This window comes from Dicentrarchus labrax, unplaced genomic scaffold (assembly GCF_905237075.1).
Source record: "Dicentrarchus labrax unplaced genomic scaffold, dlabrax2021, whole genome shotgun sequence".
NCBI classification, from domain to species: domain Eukaryota; kingdom Metazoa; phylum Chordata; class Actinopteri; family Moronidae; genus Dicentrarchus; species Dicentrarchus labrax.
This window is the reverse complement of record NW_026136981.1, coordinates 2,720-28,629: the sequence shown is the minus strand read 5'-3', so window position 1 is coordinate 28,629 and position 25,910 is coordinate 2,720. Positions and strand designations below refer to the sequence as shown.

Below are 25,910 nucleotides of genomic sequence, written 5' to 3'. Positions count from 1 at the left end.
AGATAAGATATGCTTTATTGATCCCCTAGGGGAAATTGATATTTTCACTCTTTTTTATACACACACACAGGCTGAAATGCACACTTCATGCTCTTGTGGACATGCAAAGGGGATAGATGGTGGAATGATGGGGCTGCAACATTAATTGTGCCCCATGAGCAGGTTTTGGGGTTGTAAGGAGGTGAAACTGGCACCTCTCCAGCTACCAGTCCACACTCCATATTTTGTGGTCTGTGGGACTTGAACCAGCAACCCTCCAGTTCTCAAGCCAAGTCCCTACACACTGTGCTACTGCCGCCCTATTATTGTTTAATTCATCAAGATTTTACAGGAAATATAACAAACACCAGTTTTTTTCAATGTTTTTAATTTGAAACAAGACAAGAAACAACAGTTCACTCACTTAAGCTTCTTAAATGACATTAATTCAATTCAATTTATTTGTATAGCATCAATTCATAACAGAAGATATCTCAGAACACAAATAGAGCAGGTCTAGACCGAACTCCTTCTAACATTATTTATAGAGATCCAACCGGTCCCACCATGAGCAAGACCTTGGAGACAGCGGCAAGGAAAAACTTCCTTTTAAGAAGAAGAAACCTCGGACTGACCCCGACTCTAGGTGGGTGGCAGTCTGCCTCGACCATTACCATTACAGTAGTAGAAAAAATATATAAAGAAGTTTAATAAGAAATAAAGCCTTTAGGTTACATATGAGACGGATGGCGTATAGAGAGGTGAGTTTTCAAGCACAAATTGATCGGTTTGTGCTTTTCATTGGTTCTTCATGTCAGCGCTTCCTGGCACAGACTGATGGGAGGGACCCGTCACACCAAAAGTCATCCCAGCATTTCTGATCTGTATAAACCAAAAACCCAGCAGTGAGACAGCGCTACACAAACCCAAAGCTGAACCTGTTGAATGAAGCATCATTACGTAGACACATCATTTATCCTGGGATATACTGTCTGTTTGAACAGCACCACTCACAGTTACAGGGAACCACTGTCCTCACAGCACCATGGCTGTTAAAGCTGCATTAATAAGTTACTAATCAATCGCAGTAACCAGCACTGTAGATTTTGTGGTATATGATATCAATGCCATGTATAATTTCAGGAACCCAAAGAATTTGAAAACCTAGTTATAAATTATTATTTGTTATTTAAAAAAAATTGATTGATATATTCTTTCAGTTCATTGTCTTTTTCTTCATATTCATCCTGTATCATTTACACCAACCATACACTGAGCTCTCAAGGAAAGTAATGTGATTTACCTGAAAAATTAATTTGTGTGCAGTGCTGACCACGATCATTATTAGGCTCTCCACGACACCAGTGAGAATAGCTGAATCTTGTGCCGTCACTCCAGAGCCAATAACGTTCCTTCATTACAGAACAGAAGATTGTATGAATAAAACAGTCAAATGATTGTTTTAATAAATATTTGTTGCACATTATATAACGGTGAATATTTTACCTGTTGTGCGTCAGACCCTCCAATCCATGCTGGATTGCTGTAATGACTGACTCTCACTATCATCCTCTGAATCTCATGGTACTCCTGAAAGCTGTGTACAGATGCAAGGTTTCCACCCATGGACTGACAGTTTCTCTGCAGAGAGAGAGAGACAGTTCATTGGCATCATTTACAGACGTGGCCTCCTCTCTATAGAGAACAGAATGAACTTTGTGTAGAAGTTTGGGTCCCTGAATTAACACAATCCCAATTACCTCAGCCTGAGCCCAGTTCAGGACTCTTGGAACGTAAAGGAAACAGCGACTGTTGAAAGCAGTCCAACCACTGGGACAAGATCTGGCCCTCTGGACATCATCAGTCTCTCCTGAAGTCAAACAGACAAGAGTGGATAATCAGTCTATAGTTCTGCTTATTTAAAGGAGAACATCATGACAAAGTGCATTTCAGTATAGTTCTTGAGAAACACCCACTGACCAGCTGGAATGAATGAGTCTGTCCAATTTTCGTCCTTTGTGTCTGGAAGAGCTGCACAGTTTGATGTAGCCGTTACTGATTGAAACTGTCCGCTATTTTCATTGAGTATTTATGAATGAATTCAATCTCTTTCTCTGTTCATGCAGTAAAACTCATGTCTCATATATCTGATTACAAGAGAGCATCAATATAAATCTAAAGAAAAATATTCTTACCAACAATAGTTTCCTCTGTCCCAGGTTCACCCTCAGAGTCTGGAAGAGCTGGAAGGACATTTTGACCCAGTAGTGAGTTAATGTCTTCATCGCCCCTCGTTGCTGTGTATAGACAAATGTACTTAACATACAGAGTGATACTCACCAGCTGCTCCAGTCAGAGTTATCATGGCACAAAGAAGTGCAGACAGAGTCAGGATCTTCATGGTGGAGATGATGCCAAAGGGGATGATTAGCTTTAATAAAGACAGACAGTGTTAGTAATACTTGTCCGGGGGAAGAGACGACCTGTAGTCTATCGAACGAGCAGAGCTGCTGCAGAATGATCTTCCCTCTTCCTTCTCGGTGTCAGCCTGTAACTTCAGTCTTCCTGTGAGGAGCTGCTGAACGAGACAAACATCAGCTCTTTATATACAGTTACTTATCTCTCCACCTCGTACAAAAACGGAAAAAAGACACAAAAACACAACATAGTTGATTAACAGACACCACAATCTCGCCAACCGTGATGTGAAATACTAATCGTCAAAAGTTCAAAGTATCTTTATTGTCTCTTCCAGGGAAATTGGACACGAGCCAGGATCATTCCAAATACACAAACACACCTAAACAGTGGTGGACAGACAACAGAGAGACACAGTTTACAGTTCAGGAGGTTGTTCAGCATCCAGGTCAAGGTAGGTACAAGTAACAATGTAAGCAATCTACAGACAACAGTTTAATAGATCTACTGTTTAACATGTGAATGGAAGAATGGATGATGGAAACCATGTATCTTGGACCTGAGGGGAACAGTTGAACTGTGTTCCAAGGGGCTGATCTTGGACCTTTGGCATTGTGGAAGCAACATTTTGTTATCAAGAGCGATGTATTGAGAGACATGCATCAACTCCATACCAACACCTTCGATGGTGGTTAGTACAGGATTCCACAGTCTTTCCAAAACTAATTAGCACGTCTTTATTTCTTTGGCCCAGTTAAGTGTAGGAAGGACTCATCATTTCATATTCAATGTTTAGTTGGGAAATGTCAAGAGAGGATAGTGGGCACCAAGGGGCGGGGCATTGGGGTGCAATGCCCAGCCATGTGCCTCTCCATCACCTAACCCCTCAACCTCTTCAAGTTCATTTAATGGGAAAGAAAGAAAATGACACTGAGTAACAATTCCTGCATCCACTGTGAGGTGTGAACATTACATTTGATTTATTTATCTTCTTAGTAAACTTCCAGGGTATGTATGTTGATCTTTTTAAGTATAGATCAATTTCATTATTCTCTTGGTCCCAAGACTAGTTGGTCTTTGAAAATCATGTTGATACTGAAACAGTGAAATTGGTGTAATTTAATTTAATGTAATTTGGAACAATCTGCAGGAGCTTGTAAAGTTAGAATCAGAATTTAAATCCTCTTTGAGTGAAATACAGCAGTGTGACTGAATGTGTTTTCTTTGTACTGACATTGTCCTTTATGTTGATGTCCTTGGCCTGTTTGTTCTCTAAGTTATTGATTACTTTAATACTTATTGTTTCACTGGAATTTAGGGCTTCATTGTCAAAGGGGGCTTGGTCCCAGCAGCCCTCAGTGTTTATATGAATCTTATAAATAATAGTTGATGCAAACACACACAATTAACTTCCTGAACCCTTCAACCTTTCAGACCTATAGGTTTTCCATGTGACTGGTCCAGCTCACGTTCCTGGCTGAGCATGTGAATCTATGTGTCAAAGGTACGATTCATGTTATCAGTTCAGCTACACATCATAAGAGTCTTTATCATGACTTCCACAGAATGTAATTTAACGGTAAATAGTGGGTGTCATGGCAGTGCCCGAGTATTTTCCCTTAAGGTTTATAACCATTTAACACCATTACAACCATCAAACACTGCCCTCACTGATATATCACAAACAGTCCTACTTTCTAATTGTGAATAAATAACGAATGATCTCCTTATTGATTATGATCAATTACAGTTTTACTATACCCCATAATTCCTCAATTGTAAGTTGAAAACAAAAACAGAAATAAATGTAAATGTCATTAAAGATTTCTTTACAAAGTGGTAAGAACTAAATATTAAAATAAAGGAAAGTCTGTTGCTTTCTCTCTTAAACCGCTGTAGTGGAGGAGAAACAATAATATACAAATACATCTTTACAAATATTCAACAAACACAAGTTTACATTTTCATGCAGAGAAATAATGAGCAGTGATAGCCTCCATGGCTGAACAGACACAGGAAGGAGTGCCACCTAAAGACACTCAAACATTTACAGAACAACTAATAAGAAGATGTCAAAGTTCCGCCCACAATGTTTGATTGACAGGTGATCTCTGTGCAGTGAAGAAACGCCACAACAATCAGCTCTCAGAAACAACGGTGGAAACAAAACCTGAAACCACTTCGTTCTATTTGAGTTTACACAACTCAGCTGTGGATCCAACATGAAGCCAAAGTCCAGCATAGAGAGGCTGAGTGAATGTGGTCCGGACTCTGTGGAGGAGAGTCATGGTTTCAGAGATGCTGTAGAAGGACAGAATAACTGCACTGTTATCCAGGTACACTCCAACTCTGGAGGACTGAGGACCTGAGACAGGAGTTTGGACATTGTTGTAATAAAAGATATAACGGTTTGTGAAACAATCTAAAATCCATATTCAGCTAACCCCCCTGCTCTGCTGATATTCTTGTATGTGACTGCTACATAAACTCTCCCTCTCCTCTCCACTTCCCAGTAACAACGTCCAGTCAGACTGTCTCTACTCAGGACCTGAATTTATACAGTGAATCTGTCTGGGTGACTAGAATAAGACTGATGTTGACTCATTACTGTTACTTTTCTGTTCCCCTCAGATAATAACAGCTGTGTATTTGCTGTGTTTGGATCCAGTGTTAGTTCATGTGAATATTTTAAGAATCCAGCTCTGGTCTTGGGCTCTGGTTGTGGCAGTAAAACATCCACTTCAGTCACTGTCAGTGAGACGTTTGTCCATTTGTCCCTCAGAACGTCCTGTAGTTTATCTCTGAGCTCTGACTCAGCTGCTGTCACAACCTCAAAGTACCTCAGAGGACGGATATTGATGCTGGATGTAGATTCACTGAGTGCTGACAGTGAGGGGTAGTTGTATAGAAACTGGGTGTGGTCGGACCACATGGCGATTCTGGGGGGTGGCCTGGGGTGGCCGGGGCCACCTGAAAGCTCATTGGCCACCCCTGTGGCCACCCCAGATCTGGTTGGTAATTGGTCAAGTTCGTCAACACAAGAAACAAGAGAAATGCTGTCAATCAATGATGACAGCTGATCAACTGATTTAGGGCCAGTTTTACAGTTTTAACTAACACAGTAATGGTCGTACTGAGGCTGTTAGAGCTGACGTTTGGCCATGCAGGTCAGGTGACCCATGAGATGAGCACGCTGCACCTGCTGCTGGTCCGTGAAACAGGAGGACGGTCACAGTTACAACATCAACAATACAACAACAATAAAAACGCTGACATCTGTCGATTGAGAGGTATTGTAATTTAATGTTTAGTTATATCGTAGGTCCTATCTTTAAGCATTTTGGTTTGTTCTGTTGCCTGGATTGCTGTGTTTTTTATGTAACCACAAGATGGCGCCTCAATTAGTAAAGCAAACACAGGTAACAATACAGGTGACACAGATGATGAGCTGATGACTGATAAATGTTATTCAATAGGATGAGTTAAGAGCAGTTGAATTTTGCTACTTTAATCTAATTTGTGAAGAGACAAGGACTTTAATCCACTACAAGGAAATGGCTCTTAGAAAATTTGTACTCTATCCTGAACATAATTACTGATTAAAAATAGACATGTTAAAATAACCAGAGATACTTGAGGACTGTGATAGGTGGAAATGGAATAAAAAAATTACTTTTAAAAAAAATATATTTTTTTACCAGCATAGACACCTTTATTTGACAGCTACGAGACAGGAAGTCATGGGAGAGAGAGGGGATGTAACATGCAGCAAAGGACCGGGATTCGAACCGCGGTCATCTGCGTATGTATATGCATTAAACTTCGCTATGCCATGGCCACCCCACACTAGCCTTGTGTCCCATCTTGGTCAACCCAGTAAAAATGTCCTGGATACACCACTGTGTGGTCCTCCTGTGTGTGAGAGCTTCTTCATCTCAGCGTCTTTCCTCTTCTGCTCAGTGATCTCCTGCTCCAGCTTCTCCTGAAGCTCTTTGACTCGACTCACTTCTGTTTCCTGCTGGGATCTGACCTGCTGCTTCACATCAGAGCTTCTTTTCTCCATGAGACGGATCAGCTGAGTGAAGATCTTCTCACTGTCCTCCCCTGCTTTATCAGCAGAGCGATTGATAGCCTCCACCTCCCGTTGAAGCTCTTTCTCTCTGTCCTGGATTCTCTGCTGGATGTTTTGTCGACTCACCTCGAGCTCTCTCTGCCTCTGTCCTTTCTGCTGCAGCTGAGACTGTGTCGTGGCCTTTATGTTCATACACAGAGCAGAGATAACAGATACACTGCTGATCAGTACGGCAGAACATCTTCGTCACCTCATCATGACGAGAGCAGATGTTCTCCTGGATCTTCTTGGACGGGTCCACATACAAGAATGTGTGACGGTTGTGTTGAGGCCATTCATGGATGACTTGAATAAAACTTTACAGAAAGACAAGATCATACTTTGCATGCTTTATTAAACAAATTGCTACCACAAATTGGTGTTTTCAGGTGGATCACTCATGTGACCGGACTTCTGACACTCAGGGCTGAATGTAAAGACTGTGCGGGGCTAGAGTCTTGGACGGTAACTTAAAATAAATGTGTTGCAGTTATAACTGAATCTTGCTCTCCCAGGCCAGAGTTACAAGATACACTTTTGTGGAAGGCTCAGCATCAAGAAATCCAGCCACTAGTGTAAATGTAGCAGGTTTTGCAATCACAACCTTGCATAACAAAAAATGGCAAAACTACTACCATGAAACGAGTTAGTCGCACATAAGCATGCGAATATGCAAAAGACAAAACTGTCAACATTTTCAGAGAGAAGAGATATGTGTGGGGAGTGGCACATGATTCACAGGTAAACTTATTGCTCATCACACCTTTGTTATCACAAAGTAGTTGCTATCTGCAGAGATTCCCAACCTATGTCCGAAAAGAACCCCTTTCTGTCATTGAATACACTGACGAGCCCTGACTAAGAGTAATATAGTATGGATATTTCCTACTATATTCAAAACTGTACAATGAACTGTAAAAAGTTTGTGTTAAATTAGGGATTTGGATACATTAACAGATAACTTCCAGTTAAGGGAACCTATTATCCAATTCTCTGTCTATATTATGTATTTTCTATCATTTTCACAATCATAAATACCTAATAGGCTTATTCTTTGAGGAATTCAGTGTTCTCTTTTCTGGCACTTGACATTTGTTGACACATTTATTAAGTCTGGCACTGTTGACTTTGACTAACCTCGTCCAGCTGGAGATCTTTAAGTGATCGAGCAATGAATCTTCTGTTGTCAAGGTCTTGTGTACGAAGGATCTACAAACTTCTGGGTCTTCAACTGAAATCTCTCCGAGCCATCTGACCACAAGATGGTGGTGCAGCTATTTTTTTCAGCTCATCCACAAACAGCCATCAAGAGAGAGCATTTGAGAGCTTTGTACTGAACATACATACACCAAGTTGATGAAGGAAAGATGACAGATAATGTTTTTGAATGTGCTTGACCCTTTTGTGCTGTGTTATTATTGTTATTGAAACAAGAATAAAGCAGCAGAAAATAAAGTACCTCAAAATGTACTTAAGTACTTTCCACCACTGGAATAAAGGAAGTGTATGTTAATGTAATATGTAGATAAGCTTGAAATTGAACATTAAGTGATACATTCTGTTGGTAATCAATAATATTTCAATTCAAAATGACCTAAAACAACAAAAACAAGCAGTTAGAGACATTTACTGGTAAACAAAACTCAAGACAATTGTCAACCATTGAATCAATGTAAAGATATAGTGGAGTCATGGTGTCCTACTGACCTCTGCCTGTGTTTCTATTGCTGCCTCTCTGGTTTGGGTAAAAGGTGAACAATATTTAAACAGAGCTCCTTCAAATCTACTGTTGGATATTCTATGTGTGACTTCAGACAAAAATTATACTTATTATTTATAGTTATTTATAGTTTAGTTTGGCGCCACATTTTTAACACCTCATTACGATACAGTGAACTTCACTGACCATCTCCCATTTAACACCATCATACCTGCAAATAAAATAAAACCTATTTTTTCACCTTAGTCGTGGTTCTCCTTGAAGATTTTGGTATATTTTCTACAGCTGAACAGAAGAATTACTACAACTACACATTAAATAGTACCTTAGATATTTCTGCGCGTTCACTTGCTATTAAACTAAACCAAATGCTGTCTGACACATTCAGTCCATCCATCAGAGGTTTGGATGATGTAGATCTTATACCATCATCTGTTTGTAGGATGGGAAGCAGGTAGAATGATCATGTACATTAAGATAAGATAAGATATGCTTTATTGATCCCCTAGGGGAAATTGATATTTTAACTCTTTTTTATACACACACACAGGCTGAAATGCACACTTCATGCACTTGTGGACATGCAAAGGGGATAGATGGTGGAATGATGGGGCTGCAACATTAATTGTGCCCCATGAGCAGGTTTTGGGGTTATAAGGAGGTGAAACTGGCACCTCTCCAGCTACCAGTCCACACTCCATATTTTGTGGTCTGTGGGACTTGAACCAGCAACCCTCCAGTTCCCAAGCCAAGTCCCTACACACTGTGCTACTGCCGCCCTATTATTGTTTAATTCATCAAGATTTTACAGGAAATATAACAAACACCAGTTTTTTTCAATGTTTTTAATTTGAAACAAGACAAGAAACAACAGTTCACTCACTTAAGCTTCTTAAATGACATTAATTCAATTCAATTTATTTGTATAGCATCAATTCATAACAGAAGATATCTCAGAACACAAATAGAGCAGGTCTAGACCGAACTCCTTCTAACATTATTTATAGAGATCCAACCGTTCCCACCACGAGCAAGACCTTGGAGACAGCGGAAAGGAAAAACTTCCTTTTAAGAAGAAGAAACCTCGGACTGACCCCGACTCTAGGTGGGTGGCAGTCTGCCTCGACCATTACCATTACAGTAGTAGAAAAAATATATAAAGAAGTTTAATAAGAAATAAAGCCTTTAGGTTACATATGAGACGGATGGCGTATAGAGAGGTGAGTTTTCAAGCACAAATTGATTGGTTTGTGCTTTTCATTGGTTCTTCATGTCAGCGCTTCCTGGCACAGACTGATGGGAGGGACCCGTCACACCAAAAGTCATCCCAGCATTTCTGATCTGTATAAACCAAAAACCCAGCAGTGAGACAGCGCTACACAAACCCAAAGCTGAACCTGTTGAATGAAGCATCATTACGTAGACACATCATTTATCCTGGGATATACTGTCTGTTTGAACAGCACCACTCACAGTTACAGGGAACCACTGTCCTCACAGCACCATGGCTGTTAAAGCTGCATTAATAAGTTACTAATCAATCGCAGTAACCAGCACTGTAGATTTTGTGGTATATGATATCAATGCCATGTATAATTTCAGGAACCCAAAGAATTTGAAAACCTTGTTATAAATTATTATTTGTTATTTAAAAAAAATTGATTGATATATTCTTTCAGTTCATTGTCTTTTTCTTCATATTCATCCTGTATCATTTACACCAACCATACACTGAGCTCTCAAGGAAAGTAATGTGATTTACCTGAAAAATTAATTTGTGTGCAGTGCTGACCACGATCATTATTAGGCTCTCCACGACACCAGTGAGAATAGCTGAATCTTGTGCCGTCACTCCAGAGCCAGTAACGTTCCTTCATTACAGAACAGAAGATTGTATGAATAAAACAGTCAAATGATTGTTTTAATAAATATTTGTTGCACATTATATAACGGTGAATATTTTACCTGTTGTGCGTCAGACCCTCCAATCCATGCTGGATTGCTGTAATGACTGACTCTCACTATCATCCTCTGAATCTCATGGTACTCCTGAAAGCTGTGTACAGATGCAAGGTTTCCACCCATGGACTGACAGTTTCTCTGCAGAGAGAGAGAGACAGTTCATTGGCATCATTTACAGACGTGGCCTCCTCTCTATAGAGAACAGAATGAACTTTGTGTAGAAGTTTGGGTCCCTGAATTAACACAATCCCAATTACCTCAGCCTGAGCCCAGTTCAGGACTCTTGGAACGTAAAGGAAACAGCGACTGTTGAAAGCAGTCCAACCACTGGGACAAGATCTGGCCCTCTGGACATCATCAGTCTCTCCTGAAGTCAAACAGACAAGAGTGGATAATCAGTCTATAGTTCTGCTTATTTAAAGGAGAACATCATGACAAAGTGCATTTCAGTATAGTTCTTGAGAAACACCCACTGACCAGCTGGAATGAATGAGTCTGTCCAATTTTCGTCCTTTGTGTCTGGAAGAGCTGCACAGTTTGATGTAGCCGTTACTGATTGAAACTGTCCGCTATTTTCATTGAGTATTTATGAATGAATTCAATCTCTTTCTCTGTTCATGCAGTAAAACTCATGTCTCATATATCTGATTACAAGAGAGCATCAATATAAATCTAAAGAAAAATATTCTTACCAACAATAGTTTCCTCTGTCCCAGGTTCACCCTCAGAGTCTGGAAGAGCTGGAAGGACATTTTGACCCAGTAGTGAGTTAATGTCTTCATCGCCCCTCGTTGCTGTGTATAGACAAATGTACTTAACATACGGAGTGATACTCACCAGCTGCTCCAGTCAGAGTTATCATGGCACAAAGAAGTGCAGACAGAGTCAGGATCTTCATGGTGGAGATGATGCCAAAGGGGATGATTAGCTTTAATAAAGACAGACAGTGTTAGTAATACTTGTCCGGGGGAAGAGACGCCCTGTAGTCTATCGAACGAGCAGAGCTGCTGCAGAATGATCTTCCCTCTTCCTTCTCGGTGTCAGCCTGTAACTTCAGTCTTCCTGTGAGGAGCTGCTGAACGAGACAAACATCAGCTCTTTATATACAGTTACTTATCTTGCCACCTCGTACAAAAACGGAAAAAAGACACAAAAACACAACATAGTTGATTAACAGACACCACAATCTCGCCAACCGTGATGTGAAATACTAATCGTCAAAAGTTCAAAGTATCTTTATTGTCTCTTCCAGGGAAATTGGACACGAGCCAGGATCATTCAAAATACACAAACACACCTAAACAGTGGTGGACAGACAACAGACAGACACAGTTTACAGTTCAGGAGGTTGTTCAGCATCCAGGTCAAGGTAGGTACAAGTAACAATGTAAGCAATCTACAGACAACAGTTTAATAGATCTACTGTTTAACATGTGACGCTCATCCATGTGCCTCTCCATCACCTAACCCCTCAACCTCTTCAAGTTCATTTAATGGGAAAAGAAAGAAAATGATGCTGAGTAACAATTCCTGCATCCACTGTGAGGTGTGAACATTACATTTGATTTATTTATCTTCTTAGCAAACTTCCAGGGTATGTATGTTGATCTTTTTAAGTATAGATACATTTGATTATTCTCTTGGTCCCAAGACTAGTTGGTCTTTGAAAATCATGTTGATACTGAAACAGTGAAATTGGCTATAAAGTGCTATTAGAACAATCTGCAGGAGTTTGTAAAGTTAGAATTGGAATTTAAATCCTCTTTGAGTGAAATACAGCAGTGTGACTGAATGTGTTTTCTTTGTACTGACATTGTCCTTTATGTTGATGTCCTTGGCCTGTTTGTTCTCTAAGTTATTGATTACTTTAATACTTATTGTTTCACTGGAATCAGGGCTTCATTGTCAAAGGGGGCTTGGTCCCAGCAGCCCTCAGTGTTTATATGAATCTTATAAATAATAGTTGATGCAAACACACACAATTAACTTCCTGAACCCTTCAACCTTTCAGACCTATAGGTTTTCCATGTGACTGGTACAGCTCACGTTCCTGGCTGAGCATGTGAATCTATGTGTCAAAGGTACGATTTCTGTTATCAGTTCAGCTACACATCATAAGAGTCAGTTCATCATGACTTCCACAGAATGTAATTTAACAGTAAATAGTGGGTGTCATGGCAATGCCCGAGTATTTTCCCTTAAGGTTTATAACCATTTAACACCATTACAACCATCAAACACTGCCCTCACTGATATATCACAAACAATCCTACTTTCTAATTGTGAATAACTAACGAATGATCTCCTTATTGATTATGATCAATTACAGTTTTATTATACCCCATAATTCCTCAATTGTAAATTGAAAACAAAAACAGAAATAAATGTAAATGTCATTAAAGATTTCTTTACAAAGTGGTAAGAACTAAATATCAAAATAAAGGAAAGTCTGTTGCTTTCTCTCTTAAACCGCTGTAGTGGAGGAGAAACAATAATATGCCAATACATCTTTACAAATATTCAACAAACACAAGTTTACATTTTCACACAGAGAAATATCAGTTCAGGTAAACAGCAGTCATCATGAGCAGTGATAGCCTCCATGGCTGAACAGACACAGGAAGGAGCGCCACCTAAAGACACTCAAACATTTACAGAACATCTAATGAGAAGATGTCAAAGTACTGCGCACAATGTTTGATTGACAGGTGATCTCTGTGCAGTGAAGAAACGCCACAACAATCAGCTCTCAGAAACAACGGTGGAAACAAAACCATTTGAAGAAATCAAACACAGAATTTAACCCACTGTCCCTGAAATCACTTCTGTCTATTTGAGTTTACACAACTCAGCTGTGGATCCAACATAAAGCCAAAGTCCAGCATAGAGAGGCTGAGTGAATGTGGTCTGGACTCAGAGACACAGTAGAAGGACAGAATACCCGCACTGTGATCCAGGTACACTCCAACTCTGGAGGACTGAGGACCTGAGACAGGAGTCCGGACATTGTTGTAATACAAGATATAAATGTTTGTGTCACAATCTAAAATCCAAGATTTGTCATTGAGTCCAAATAAACATCCATATGAGATCCCTGCTCTGCTGATATTCTTGTATGCCACTGCTACATAAACTTCTTCCCCTCTCCACTCCACCTCCCAATTTTAGGCCCCATACTGTGACTGTGCTCTCAGCCCACAGGCCCCACCATTTAATAAAGACAAACACACACACACAAACACACAAACACACAAACACCAGTTTGTGTCTTGATGATGATTGTTGTGTGTTGACCTCTGACCTCCCAGTGGTTGGTCCACAGTCTCCCTCAGGAACCCCTGAATCTCCTCCTGTGATGTAATGAATGAGGTGTGACCACAGGGGGCGCTGTTGTTACATGAACGGTAAAACATCTGTGAATTTACAGATGTTTTACTGTGGATTTTTACAGAAATATTAATCAAATTAGAGCTTATTTAAAGAAACTTTACTTTCTTTGCACATAAAAAGTTAAAATACATTTTGCAAATCATTTAGTTTACACATATTTACTGTTTATTAAAGAGATTAAAGAGTTGAATCTGTTTATTTAAGAGATTAAAGAGTTGAATCTGTTTATTTAAGAGATTAAAGAGTTGAATCTGTTTATTTAAGAGATTAAACAGTTGAATCTGTTGATGGTTTTGTTTGTTAATTGAAAGATATCTTCTATAGTTATTACATTATATTGATTAATGTGCATTGAGGTTTAAATGGTGAGTTGATAAAGTTAACCACAGCACCACCTTGTGGTCAGACGGCTGCACTGAACACTGAATCAGCTTTCATTATACAGCCCCCCCACAGCGCCACCAGGTGGTGACAGGTCTGTACTGCAGGAGGCTGTCTCATACTCTGTTAAATACACTGTTGGATATTCTGTATGTGAAGTGAGACAAAAATCTTTTGATGATATTAAATTACACTTTAACAGTTTTTTGAATGTAAACAATTATTAAAGAACACTTTATTATTATAAGTTCTGATGTGAACGTCTCTTATCTGATACCTTAAAATGTTGATCTACAGCTGTGGTGGTCCCAGAAGATTTTATTTGGGATATTTCTACAGTAGAACAGACATATTAAATACAATAGGACAACATTACACATATAACAGAACCGTCTTCATTCAGGTATCTTAGGGTCAGAGGTCAAGGGATCAAATGGTTACAGACAGGAGTTATTTCTATTATAAATAAGTATTATTACGTTATTTCTGGAGACCAGAATGACACAGAGCCAAATACCTTCATTCATGTTTATTAATGAAATAAAATACAGTGAAAATACACAGCTACAGTCCTTAAAGTTATTATTATTAATCCCCTAAATTCATCCTGAGCCTGATCATCAATCTGTCTGTGGTCTCTTTTATCAAACAGCAGGTTATGGTGCATTTGTCTGGGACTATTTTCAGCAGCAGATTGTTGCTCATTGATGTGTTTGTAGTAGTTTTTGGAACAATGGAGCTCTATGGCACTGTACTACACACACAGGACTTGTTCGTAGACACATTCATTGTTGGTTTAAGTCTGGAAATGAAGACAAGAAAAGAAAATCACCAACAGCGTACTTTCAGTGTGACACTGCCAACCCAGCCCCCACTCTGGAAACACCTTTGATGGTGGTTATATTAAATTAAACAAATGCTGTCTGATACTTTCAGTCCATCCATTAGAGGTCTGGATGATGTAAATCTTATACCATCATCTGTTTGTAGGATGGGAAGCAGGTAGAAGGATCATGTATATTATTATTTAATTCATCAAGATTATACAGGAAATATAACAAAGACCAGTTTGTTTCAATGTTTTTAATTTCACACAAGACAAGAAAGAACAGTTCACTCACTTAAGCTTCTTAAATGACATTAATTCAATTCAATTTTATTTGTAAAGCAAATATTCATAACAGAAGTTATCTCAGAACACAAATAGAGCAGGTCTAGACCGAACTCCTTCTAACATTATTTATAGAGATCCAACCGTTCCCACCACGAGCAAGACCTTGGAGACAGCGGCAAGGAAAAACTTCCTTTTAAGAAGAAGAAACCTCGGACTGACCCCGACTCTAGGTGGGTGGCAGTCTGCCTCGACCATTACCATTACAGTAGTAGAAAAAATATATAAAGAAGTTTAATAAGAAATAAAGCCTTTAGGTTACATATGAGACGGATGGCGTATAGAGAGGTGAGTTTTCAAGCACAAATTGATCGGTTTGTGCTTTTCATTGGTTCTTCATGTCAGCGCTTCCTGGCACAGACTGATGGGAGGGACCCGTCACACCAAAAGTCATCCCAGCATTTCTGATCTGTATAAACCAAAAACCCAGCAGTGAGACAGCGCTACACAAACCCAAAGCTGAACCTGTTGAATGAAGCATCATTACGTAGACACATCATTTATCCTGGGATATACTGTCTGTTTGAACAGCACCACTCACAGTTACAGGGAACCACTGTCCTCACAGCACCATGGCTGTTAAAGCTGCATTAATAAGTTACTAATCAATCGCAGTACCAGCACTGTAGATTTTGTGGTATATGATATCAATGCCATGTATAATTTCAGGAACCCAAAGAATTTGAAAACCTTGTTATAAATTATTATTTGTTATTTAAAAAAAATTGATTGATATATTCTTTCAGTTCATTGTATTTTTCTTTATATTCATCCTGTATCATTTACACCAACCATACACTGAGCTCTCAAGGAAAGTAATGTGATTTACCTGAAAAATTAATTTGTGTGCAGTGCTGACCACGATCATTATTAGGCTCTCCACGACACCAGTGAGAATAGCTGAATCTTGTGCCGTCACTCCAGAGCCAATAACGTTCCTTCATTACAGAACAGAAGATTGTATGAATAAAACAGTCAAATGATTGTTTTAATAAATATTTGTTGCACATTATATAACGGTGAATATTTTACCTGTTGTGCGTCAGACCCTCCAATCCATGCTGGATTGCTGTAATGACTGACTCTCACTATCATCCTCTGAATCTCATGGTACTCCTGAAAGCTGTGTACAGATGCAAGGTTTCCACCCATGGACTGACAGTTTCTCTGCAGAGAGAGAGAGACAGTTCATTGGCATCATTTACAGACGTGGCCTCCTCTCTATAGAGAACAGAATGAACTTTGTGTAGAAGTTTGGGTCCCTGAATTAACACAATCCCAATTACCTCAGCCTGAGCCCAGTTCAGGACTCTTGGAACGTAAAGGAAACAGCGACTGTTGAAAGCAGTCCAACCACTGGGACAAGATCTGGCCCTCTGGACATCATCAGTCTCTCCTGAAGTCAAACAGACAAGAGTGGATAATCAGTCTATAGTTCTGCTTATTTAAAGGAAAACATCATGACAAAGTGCATTTCAGTATAATTCTTTAGAAACACCCACTGACCAGCTGGAATGAATGAGTCTGTCCAATTTTCGTCCTTTGTGTCTGGAAGAGCTGCACAGTTTGATGTAGCCGTTACTGATTGAAACTGTCCGCTATTTTCATTGAGTATTTATGAATGAATTCAATCTCTTTCTCTGTTCATGCAGTAAAACTCATGTCTCATATATCTGATTACAAGAGAGCATCAATATAAATCTAAAGAAAAATATTCTTACCAACAATAGTTTCCTCTGTCCCAGGTTCAGAGTCTGGAAGAGCTGGAAGGACATTTTGACCCAGTAGTGAGTTAATGTCTTCATCGGCTCCAGTCAGAGCCATCATGGCACAAAGAAGTGCAGACAGAGTCAGGATCTTCATGGTGGAGATGATGCCAAAGGGGATGATTAGCTTTAATAAAGACAGACAGTGTTAGTAATACTCGTCCGGGGAAGAGACGACCTGTAGTCTATCGAACGAGCAGAGCTGCTGCAGAATGATCTTCTCTTCTTCCTTCTCAGTGTCAGCCTGTAACTTCAGTCTTCCTGTGAGGAGCTGCTGAATGAGACAAACATCAGCTCTTATATACAGTTACTTATCTCTCCACCTCGTACAAAAACAGGAAACAAAACACAAAAATACAACATAGTTGATTAACAGACACCACAATCTCGCCAACCGCGGTGTGAAATACTAATCGTCAGAAGTTCAAAGTATCTTTATTGTCCCCTCCAGGGAAATTGGACATGAGCCAGGATCATTCAAAATTCACAAACACACCTAAACAGTGGTGGACAGCCAACAGACAGACACAGTTTACAGTTCAGGAGGTTGTTCAGCATCCAGGTCAAGGTAAGTACAAGTAACAATGTAAGCAATCTACAGACAACAGTTTAATAGATCTACTGTTTAACATGTGAATGGAAGAATGGATGATGGAAACCATGTATCTTGGACCTGAGGGGAACAGTTGAACTGTGTTACAAGGGGCTGATCTTGGACCTTTGGCATTGTGGAAGCAACATTTTGTTATCAAGAGCGATGTATTGAGAGACATGCACCAACTCCATACCAACACCTTCGATGGTGGTTAGTACAGGATCCCACAGTCTTTCTAAAACTGATTAGCACGTCTTTATTTCTTTGGCCCAGTTAAGTGTAGGAAGGACTCATCATTTCATATTCAATGTTTAGTTGGGACATGTCAAGAAAGGATAGTGGGCGGACACCAAGGGGCGGGGCATTGGGGTGCAATGCCCATCCATGTGCCTCTCCATCACCTAACCCCTCAACCTCTTCAAGTTCATTTAATGGGAAAAGAAAGAAAATGACACTGAGTTACAATTCCTGCATCCACTGTGAGGTGTGAACATTACATTTGATTTATTTATCTTCTTAGTAAACTTCCAGGGTATGTATGTTGATCTTTTTAAGTATAGATACATTTCATTATTCTCTTGGTCCCAAGCCTAGTTGGTCTTTGAAAATCATGTTGATACTGAAACAGTGAAATTGGTGTAATTTAATTTAATGTAATTTGGAACAATCTGCAGGAGCTTGTGAAGTTAGAATCAGAATTTAAATCCTCTTTGAGTGAAATACAGCAGTGTGACTGAATGTGTTTTCTTTGTACTGACATTGTCCTTTATGTTGATGTCCTTGGCCTGTTTGTTCTCTAAGTTATTGATTACTTTAATACTTATTGTTTCACTGGAATCAGGGCTTCATTGTCAAAGGGGGCTTGGTCCCAGCAGCCCTCAGTGTTTATATGAATCTTATAAATAATAGTTGATGCAAACACACACAATTAACTTCCTGAACCCTTCAACCTTTCAGACCTATAGGTTTTCCATGTGACTGGTACAGCTCACATTCCTGGCTGAGCATGTGAATCTATGTGTCAAAGGTACGATTCATGTTATCAGTTCAGCTACACATCATAAGAGTCTTTATCATGACTTCCACAGAATGTAATTTAACAGTAAATAGTGGGTGTCATGGCAGTGCCCGAGTATTTTCCCTTAAGGTTTATAACCATTTAACACCATTACAACCATCAAACACTGCCCTCACTGATATATCACAAATAATCCTACTTTCTAATTGTGAATAAAAATTGAATGATCTCCTTATTGATTATGATCAATTACAGTTTTATTATACCTCATAATTCCTCATTTGTAAGTTAAAAACAAAAACAGAAATAAATGTAAATGTCATTAAAGATTTCTTTACAAAGTGGTAAGAACTAAATATCAAAATAAAGGAAAGTCTGTTGCTTTCTCTCTTAAACCCCTGTAGTGGAGGAGAAACAATAATATACAAATACATCTTTACAAATATTCAACAAACACAAGTTTACATTTTCATGCAGAGAAATATCAGTTCAGGTAAACAACAGTCATCATGAGCAGTGATAGCCTCCATGGCAATAGAAGGAAATATGAAACGCTATTTTCTGGACTGAAGACTGAGGGTGTTTTTTGCAGATGTGTGTGTTCAATAGAGCTAATGTTTTATTTTTGGCCAACCAGTGTGTGAAATATAGGGTGACAGTCTAGATTTAAGTAGCTATAACACAAGAACAAGCTGTGACTTATTTATTTGCTCTGTGCTTTAAGGGCTGTTTAGAGACATTTTTCTCTTGCAGATAAAGGACTTTTTGTTTGTATCAATTAGCTCATCTTCACAGTTCACATGTTTTTAGACGTTTAAATAGGCAGAGGCAGAGCAAATTGCATTCAAATGCCACAAATGCTGGAGATGCAATATGTGTTTATTGTGTTATTAAAAGTGAGTGGTAAGAGTGATAGTTATGTAAAAATAAACCTTTGTAGAATCTACAAATAGACATAATTAGGCACATTGTTGACACCTCCTTTCTTTTTGACATTTTAATGGAGTCAAAGCTGTTTTTTAAGGCGTTCCAGAGCCCCACCAACACCTGTATTTTGCACACTGATTCTAACCCAATTTGACAATGATCCTGCTTGACGTTTGTAGTTATAGCTATTGTTTCAAAGTGAATTGACTGACTGATTGATTGAGTGATTGAATTACATTTCCCCCAGGGATATTAAGAGAATTGTTATGAAGAGAAGCAGAGATATTCAGAGCTTCTTCAAAAAAAAGAAAAGAGTCAGAGCCAGCCACAGCTTCTACCAGTAGCAGTGAAAAGGCTCAGTCAAGTCAGCAGCCTAGTACAGCAGTAGTGATGAAGAGGAGTCAGCTCCTCCTGCACAGGATGGTAAGTCATGCTTTAGTTTATCCTTTGCTTACAGATACACTTTTTAATAAGGTCCTATCTTTAAGCATTTTGGTTTGTTCTGTTGCCTGGTTTGCTGTGTTTTTATGTAACCACAAGATGGCGCCTCAATTAGTAAAGCAAACACAGGTAACAATACAGGTGACACAGATGATGAGCTGATGACTGATAAATGTTATTCAATAGGATGAGTTAAGAGCAGTTGAATTTTGCTACTCTAATCTAACTTGTGAAGAGACGAGGACTTTAATCCACTACAAGGAAATGGCTCTTAGAAAATGTGTACCCTATCCTGAACATAATTACTGATTAAAAATAGATATGTTAAAATAACCAGAGATACTTGAGGACTGTGATAGGTGGAAATGGAATATGACTTTTTTTTTTATATATATATATTTTTACCAACATAGACACCTTTATTTGACAGTTACGAGACAGGAAGTCATGGGAGAGAGAGGGGATGTGACATGCAGCAAAGGACCGGGATTCGAACCGTGGTCAGCTGCGTACGTATACTGATTAAACTTTGCTATGCCATGGCCACCCCACACTAGCCTTGTGTCCCATCTTGGTCAACCCAGTAAAAATGTCCTGGATATGCCACTGTGTGGTCCTCCTGTGTGTGAGAGCTTCTTCATCTCAGCGTCTTTCCTCTTCAGCTCAGTGATCTCCTGCTCCAGCTTCTCCTGAAGCTCTTTGACTCGACTCACTTCTGTTTCCTGCTGGGATCTGACCTGCTGCTTCACATCAGAGCTTCTTTTCTCCATGAGACGGATCAGCTGAGTGAAGATCTTCTCACTGTCCTCCACTGCTTTATCAGCAGAGCGATTGATAGCCTCCACTTGCTGTTGAAGCTCTTTCGCATCTTTCTCTCTGTCCTGGATTCTCTGCTGGATGTTTTGTCGACTCACCTCGAGCTCTCTCTGCCTCTGTCCTTTCTGCTGCAGCTGAGACTGTGTCGTGGCCTTTATGTTCATACACAGAGCAGAGATAACAGATACACTGCTGATCAGTACGGCAGAACATCTTCGTCACCTCATCATGACGAGAGCAGATGTTCTCCTGGATCTTCTTGGACGGGTCCACATACAAGAATGTGTGACGGTTGTGTTGAGGCCATTCATGGATGACTTGAATAAAACTTTACAGAAAGACAAGATCATATTTTGCATGCTTTATTAAACAAATTGCTACCACAAATTGGTGTTTTCAGGAGGATCACTCGTGTGACCGGACTTCTGACACTCAGGGCTGAATGTAAAGACTGTGCGGGGCTAGAGTCTTGGACGGTAACTTAAAATAAATGTGTTGCAGTTATAACTGAATCTTGCTCTCCCAGGCCAGAGTTACAAGATACACTTTTGTGGAAGGCTCAGCATCAAGAAATCCAGCCACTAGTGTAAATGTAGCAGGTTTTGCAATCACAACCTTGCATAACAAAAATGGCAAAACTACTACCATGAAACGAGTTAGTCGCACATAAGCATGCGAATATGCAAAAGACAAAACTGTCAACATTTTCAGAGAGAACAGATATGTGTGGGGAGTGGCACATGATTCACAGGTAAACTTATTGCTCATCACACCCTTGTTATCACAAAGTAGTTGCTATCTGCAGAGGTTCCCAACCTATGTCCGAAAAGAACCCCTTTCTGTCATTGAATACACTGACGAGCCCTGACTAAGAGTAATATATTATGGATATTTCCTACTATATTGAAAACTGTACAATGAACTGTAAAAAGTTTGTGTTAAATTAGGGATTTGGATACATTAACAGATAACTTCCAGTTAAGGGAACTTATTATCCAATTCTCTGTCTATATTATGTATTTTCTATCATTTTCACAATCATAAATACCTAATAGGCTTATTCTTTGAGGAATTCAGTGTTCTCTTTTCTGGCACATGACATTTGTTGACACATTTATTAAGTCTGGCACTGTTGACTTTGATTAACCTCGTCCAGCTGGAGATCTTTAAGTGATCGAGCAATGAATCTTCTGTTGTCAAGGTCTTGTGTACGAAGGATTTACAAACTTCTGGGTCTTCAACTGAAATCTCTCCGACCTTAAGACGTTGCTGCTTGGGAATGTCCCTGTAGGACAGCTTGCAGTGCAGCCATCTGACCACAAGATGGTGGTGCAGCTATTTTTTTCAGCTCATCCACAAACAGCCATCAAGAGAGAGCATTTGAGAGCTTTGTACTGAACATAGAACAAGGACAGATAATGTTTTTGAATGTGCTTGACCCTTTTGTGCTGTGTTATTATTGTTATTGAAACAAGAATAAAGCAGCAGAAAATAAAGTACCTCAAAATGTACTTTAGTACTTTCCACCACTGGAATAAAGGAAGTGTATGTTAATGTAATATGTAGATAAGTTTGAAATTGAACATTAAGTGATACATTCTGTTGGTAATCAATAATATTTCAATTTAAAATGACCTAAAACAACAAAAACAAGCAGTTAGAGACATTTACTGGTAAACAAAACTCAAGACAATTGTCAACCATTGAATCAATGTAAAGATATAGTGGAGTCATGGTGTCCTACTGACCTCTGCCTGTGTTTCTATTGCTGCCTCTCTGGTTTGGGTTAAAGGTGCACAATATTTACACAGAGCTCCTTCAAATCTACTGTTGGATATTCTATGTGTGACTTCAGACAAAAATTATACTTATTATTTATAGTTATTTATAGTTTAGTTTGGCGCCACATTTTTAACACCTCATTACGATACAGTGAACTTCACTGACCATCTCCCATTTAACACCATCATACCTGCAAATAAAATAAAACCTATTTTTTCACCTTAGTCGTGGTTCTCCTTGAAGATTTTGGTATATTTTCTACAGCTGAACAGAAGAATTACTACAACTACACATTAAATAGTACCTTAGATATTTCTGCGCGTTCACTTGCTATTAAACTAAACCAAATGCTGTCTGACACATTCAGTCCATCCATCAGAGGTTTGGATGATGTAGATCTTATACCATCATCTGTTTGTAGGATGGGAAGCAGGTAGAATGATCATGTACATTAAGATAAGATAAGATATGCTTTATTGATCCCCTAGGGGAAATTGATATTTTCACTCTTTTTTTACACACACACAGGCTGAAATGCACACTTCATGCACTTGTGGACATGCAAAGGGGATAGATGGTGGAATGATGGGGCTGCAACATTAATTGTGCCCCATGAGCAGGTTTTGGGGTTGTAAGGAGGTGAAACTGGCACCTCTCCAGCTACCAGTCCACACTCCATATTTTGTGGTCTGTGGGACTTGAACCAGCAACCCTCCAGTTCTCAAGCCAAGTCCCTACACACTGTGCTACTGCCGCCCTATTATTGTTTAATTCATCAAGATTTTACAGGAAATATAACAAACACCAGTTTTTTTCAATGTTTTTAATTTGAAACAAGACAAGAAACAACAGTTCACTCACTTAAGCTTCTTAAATGACATTAATTCAATTCAATTTATTTGTATAGCATCAATTCATAACAGAAGATATCTCAGAACACAAATAGAGCAGGTCTAGACCGAACTCCTTCTAACATTATTTATAGAGATCCAACCGGTCCCACCATGAGCAAGACCTTGGAGACAGCGGCAAGGAAAAACTTCCTTTTAAGAAGAAGAAACCTCGGACTGACCCCGACTCTAGGTGGGTGGCAGTCTGCCTCGACCATTACCATTACAGTAGTAGAAAAAATATATAAAGAAGTTTAATAAGAAATAAAGCCTTTAGGTTACATATGAGACGGATGGCGTATAGAGAGGTGAGTTTTCAAGCACAAATTGATCGGTTTGTGCTTTTCATTGGTTCTTCATGTCAGCGCTTCCTGGCACAGACTGATGGGAGGGACCCGTCACACCAAAAGTCATCCCAGCATTTCTGATCTGTATAAACCAAAAACCCAGCAGTGAGACAGCGCTACACAAACCCAAAGCTGAACCTGTTGAATGAAGCATCATTACGTAGACACATCATTTATCCTGGGATATACTGTCTGTTTGAACAGCACCACTCACAGTTACAGGGAACCACTGTCCTCACAGCACCATGGCTGTTAAAGCTGCATTAATAAGTTACTAATCAATCGCAGTAACCAGCACTGTAGATTTTGTGGTATATGATATCAATGCCATGTATAATTTCAGGAACCCAAAGAATTTGAAAACCTAGTTATAAATTATTATTTGTTATTTAAAAAAAATTGATTGATATATTCTTTCAGTTCATTGTCTTTTTCTTCATATTCATCCTGTATCATTTACACCAACCATACACTGAGCTCTCAAGGAAAGTAATGTGATTTACCTGAAAAATTTATTTGTGTGCAGTGCTGACCACGATCATTATTAGGCTCTCCACGACACCAGTGAGAATAGCTGAATCTTGTGCCGTCACTCCAGAGCCAATAACGTTCCTTCATTACAGAACAGAAGATTGTATGAATAAAACAGTCAAATGATTGTTTTAATAAATATTTGTTGCACATTATATAACGGTGAATATTTTACCTGTTGTGCGTCAGACCCTCCAATCCATGCTGGATTGCTGTAATGACTGACTCTCACTATCATCCTCTGAATCTCATGGTACTCCTGAAAGCTGTGTACAGATGCAAGGTTTCCACCCATGGACTGACAGTTTCTCTGCAGAGAGAGAGAGACAGTTCATTGGCATCATTTACAGACGTGGCCTCCTCTCTATAGAGAACAGAATGAACTTTGTGTAGAAGTTTGGGTCCCTGAATTAACACAATCCCAATTACCTCAGCCTGAGCCCAGTTCAGGACTCTTGGAACGTAAAGGAAACAGCGACTGTTGAAAGCAGTCCAACCACTGGGACAAGATCTGGCCCTCTGGACATCATCAGTCTCTCCTGAAGTCAAACAGACAAGAGTGGATAATCAGTCTATAGTTCTGCTTATTTAAAGGAGAACATCATGACAAAGTGCATTTCAGTATAGTTCTTGAGAAACACCCACTGACCAGCTGGAATGAATGAGTCTGTCCAATTTTCGTCCTTTGTGTCTGGAAGAGCTGCACAGTTTGATGTAGCCGTTACTGATTGAAACTGTCCGCTATTTTCATTGAGTATTTATGAATGAATTCAATCTCTTTCTCTGTTCATGCAGTAAAACTCATGTCTCATATATCTGATTACAAGAGAGCATCAATATAAATCTAAAGAAAAATATTCTTACCAACAATAGTTTCCTCTGTCCCAGGTTCACCCTCAGAGTCTGGAAGAGCTGGAAGGACATTTTGACCCAGTAGTGAGTTAATGTCTTCATCGCCCCTCGTTGCTGTGTATAGACAAATGTACTTAACATACGGAGTGATACTCACCAGCTGCTCCAGTCAGAGTTATCATGGCACAAAGAAGTGCAGACAGAGTCAGGATCTTCATGGTGGAGATGATGCCAAAGGGGATGATTAGCTTTAATAAAGACAGACAGTGTTAGTAATACTCGTCCGGGGAAGAGACGACCTGTAGTCTATCGAACGAGCAGAGCTGCTGCAGAATGATCTTCTCTTCTTCCTTCTCGGTGTCAGCCTGTAACTTCAGTCTTCCTGTGAGGAGCTGCTGAATGAGACAAACATCAGCTCTTATATACAGTTACTTATCTCTCCACCTCGTACAAAAACGGAAAAAAAACACAAAAACACAACATAGTTGATTAACAGACACCACAATCTCGCCAACCGCGGTGTGAAATACTAATCGTCAGAAGTTCAAAGTATCTTTATTGTCTCTTCCAGGGAAATTGGACACGAGCCAGGATCATTCAAAATACACAAACACACCTAAACAGTGGTGGACAGACAACAGACAGACACAGTTTACAGTTCAGGAGGTTGTTCAGCATCCAGGTCAAGGTAGGTACAAGTAACAATGTAAGCAATCTACAGACAACAGTTTAATAGATCTACTGTTTAACATGTGACGCTCATCCATGTGCCTCTCCATCACCTAACCCCTCAACCTCTTCAAGTTCATTTAA

The 25,910-nt window shown here is 39.4% G+C and overlaps 3 protein-coding genes and 1 long non-coding RNA gene across 19 annotated transcripts in view; 1 reads left to right on the top strand and 3 right to left on the bottom strand.

Moving 5' to 3' along the window:
- LOC127360947 (ladderlectin-like) overlaps positions 1 to 11,276 on the bottom strand; it is a 38,959-nt gene extending 27,683 nt beyond the window's left edge. For 2 of the 11 annotated variants that reach the window (XM_051395484.1, XM_051395481.1), the window contains exon 1: positions 2,320 to 2,574. In XM_051395484.1, the coding sequence (XP_051251444.1) occupies positions 2,320 to 2,380 (61 nt within the window). In that variant the 5' untranslated portion in view covers positions 2,381 to 2,574. Of the gene's footprint in view, positions 1 to 394; positions 862 to 1,282; positions 1,392 to 1,485; positions 1,621 to 1,739; positions 1,850 to 1,959; positions 2,011 to 2,174; positions 2,223 to 2,319; positions 2,575 to 11,027 lie in introns of those variants that run through there. The other 9 variants (XM_051395476.1, XM_051395485.1, XM_051395480.1 and 6 more) reach the window with 9 other exon arrangements.
- The window catches only part of LOC127360949 (ladderlectin-like), a 33,744-nt gene extending 16,560 nt beyond the window's left edge, over positions 1 to 17,184 (bottom strand). The window contains exons 1-6 of one of the 5 annotated variants that reach the window (XR_007883977.1): positions 16,854 to 17,182; positions 16,639 to 16,689; positions 16,419 to 16,528; positions 16,165 to 16,299; positions 15,962 to 16,070; positions 9,312 to 9,569 (exon numbers count right to left, since the gene is read on the bottom strand). Coding sequence is in view for 4 of the 5 variants with exons in the window: in XM_051395494.1 (XP_051251454.1) it covers positions 9,502 to 9,569; positions 9,991 to 10,099; positions 16,165 to 16,299; positions 16,419 to 16,528; positions 16,639 to 16,689; positions 16,854 to 16,995 (615 nt within the window). In the remaining variant the exon portion in view is untranslated. Of the gene's footprint in view, positions 1 to 9,102; positions 9,570 to 9,990; positions 10,100 to 10,193; positions 10,329 to 10,447; positions 10,558 to 10,667; positions 10,719 to 15,029; positions 15,542 to 15,961; positions 16,071 to 16,164; positions 16,300 to 16,418; positions 16,529 to 16,638; positions 16,690 to 16,853 lie in introns of those variants that run through there. The other 4 variants (XM_051395494.1, XM_051395493.1, XM_051395491.1 and 1 more) reach the window with 4 other exon arrangements.
- Positions 298 to 15,543, top strand: LOC127360951 (uncharacterized). Its single transcript, XR_007883979.1, has 2 exons — positions 298 to 493; positions 15,174 to 15,543. It is a non-coding gene; the product is annotated as an uncharacterized LOC127360951 (long non-coding RNA).
- LOC127360950 (ladderlectin-like) lies at positions 9,103 to 25,503 on the bottom strand. 2 transcript variants are annotated; one of them, XR_007883978.1, is made up of 8 exons: positions 25,255 to 25,503; positions 25,110 to 25,157; positions 24,895 to 24,945; positions 24,675 to 24,784; positions 24,421 to 24,555; positions 24,218 to 24,326; positions 23,493 to 23,796; positions 9,103 to 9,265 (listed from the first exon to the last, which is right to left on the bottom strand). XR_007883978.1 is itself a non-coding variant. In XM_051395495.1 (7 exons), the coding sequence occupies exons 1-7, from the start codon at positions 25,313 to 25,315 to the stop codon at positions 23,729 to 23,731; spliced, it is 582 nt and encodes a 193-aa protein (XP_051251455.1). In that variant the 5' UTR covers positions 25,316 to 25,503; the 3' UTR covers positions 23,330 to 23,728. The 2 variants fall into 2 exon arrangements, 1 of the variants encoding a protein (XP_051251455.1); XM_051395495.1 differs by lacking the exon at positions 9,103 to 9,265 and having other exon boundaries at positions 23,330 to 23,796.
- Positions 25,504 to 25,910: the final 407 nt, after the last annotated feature.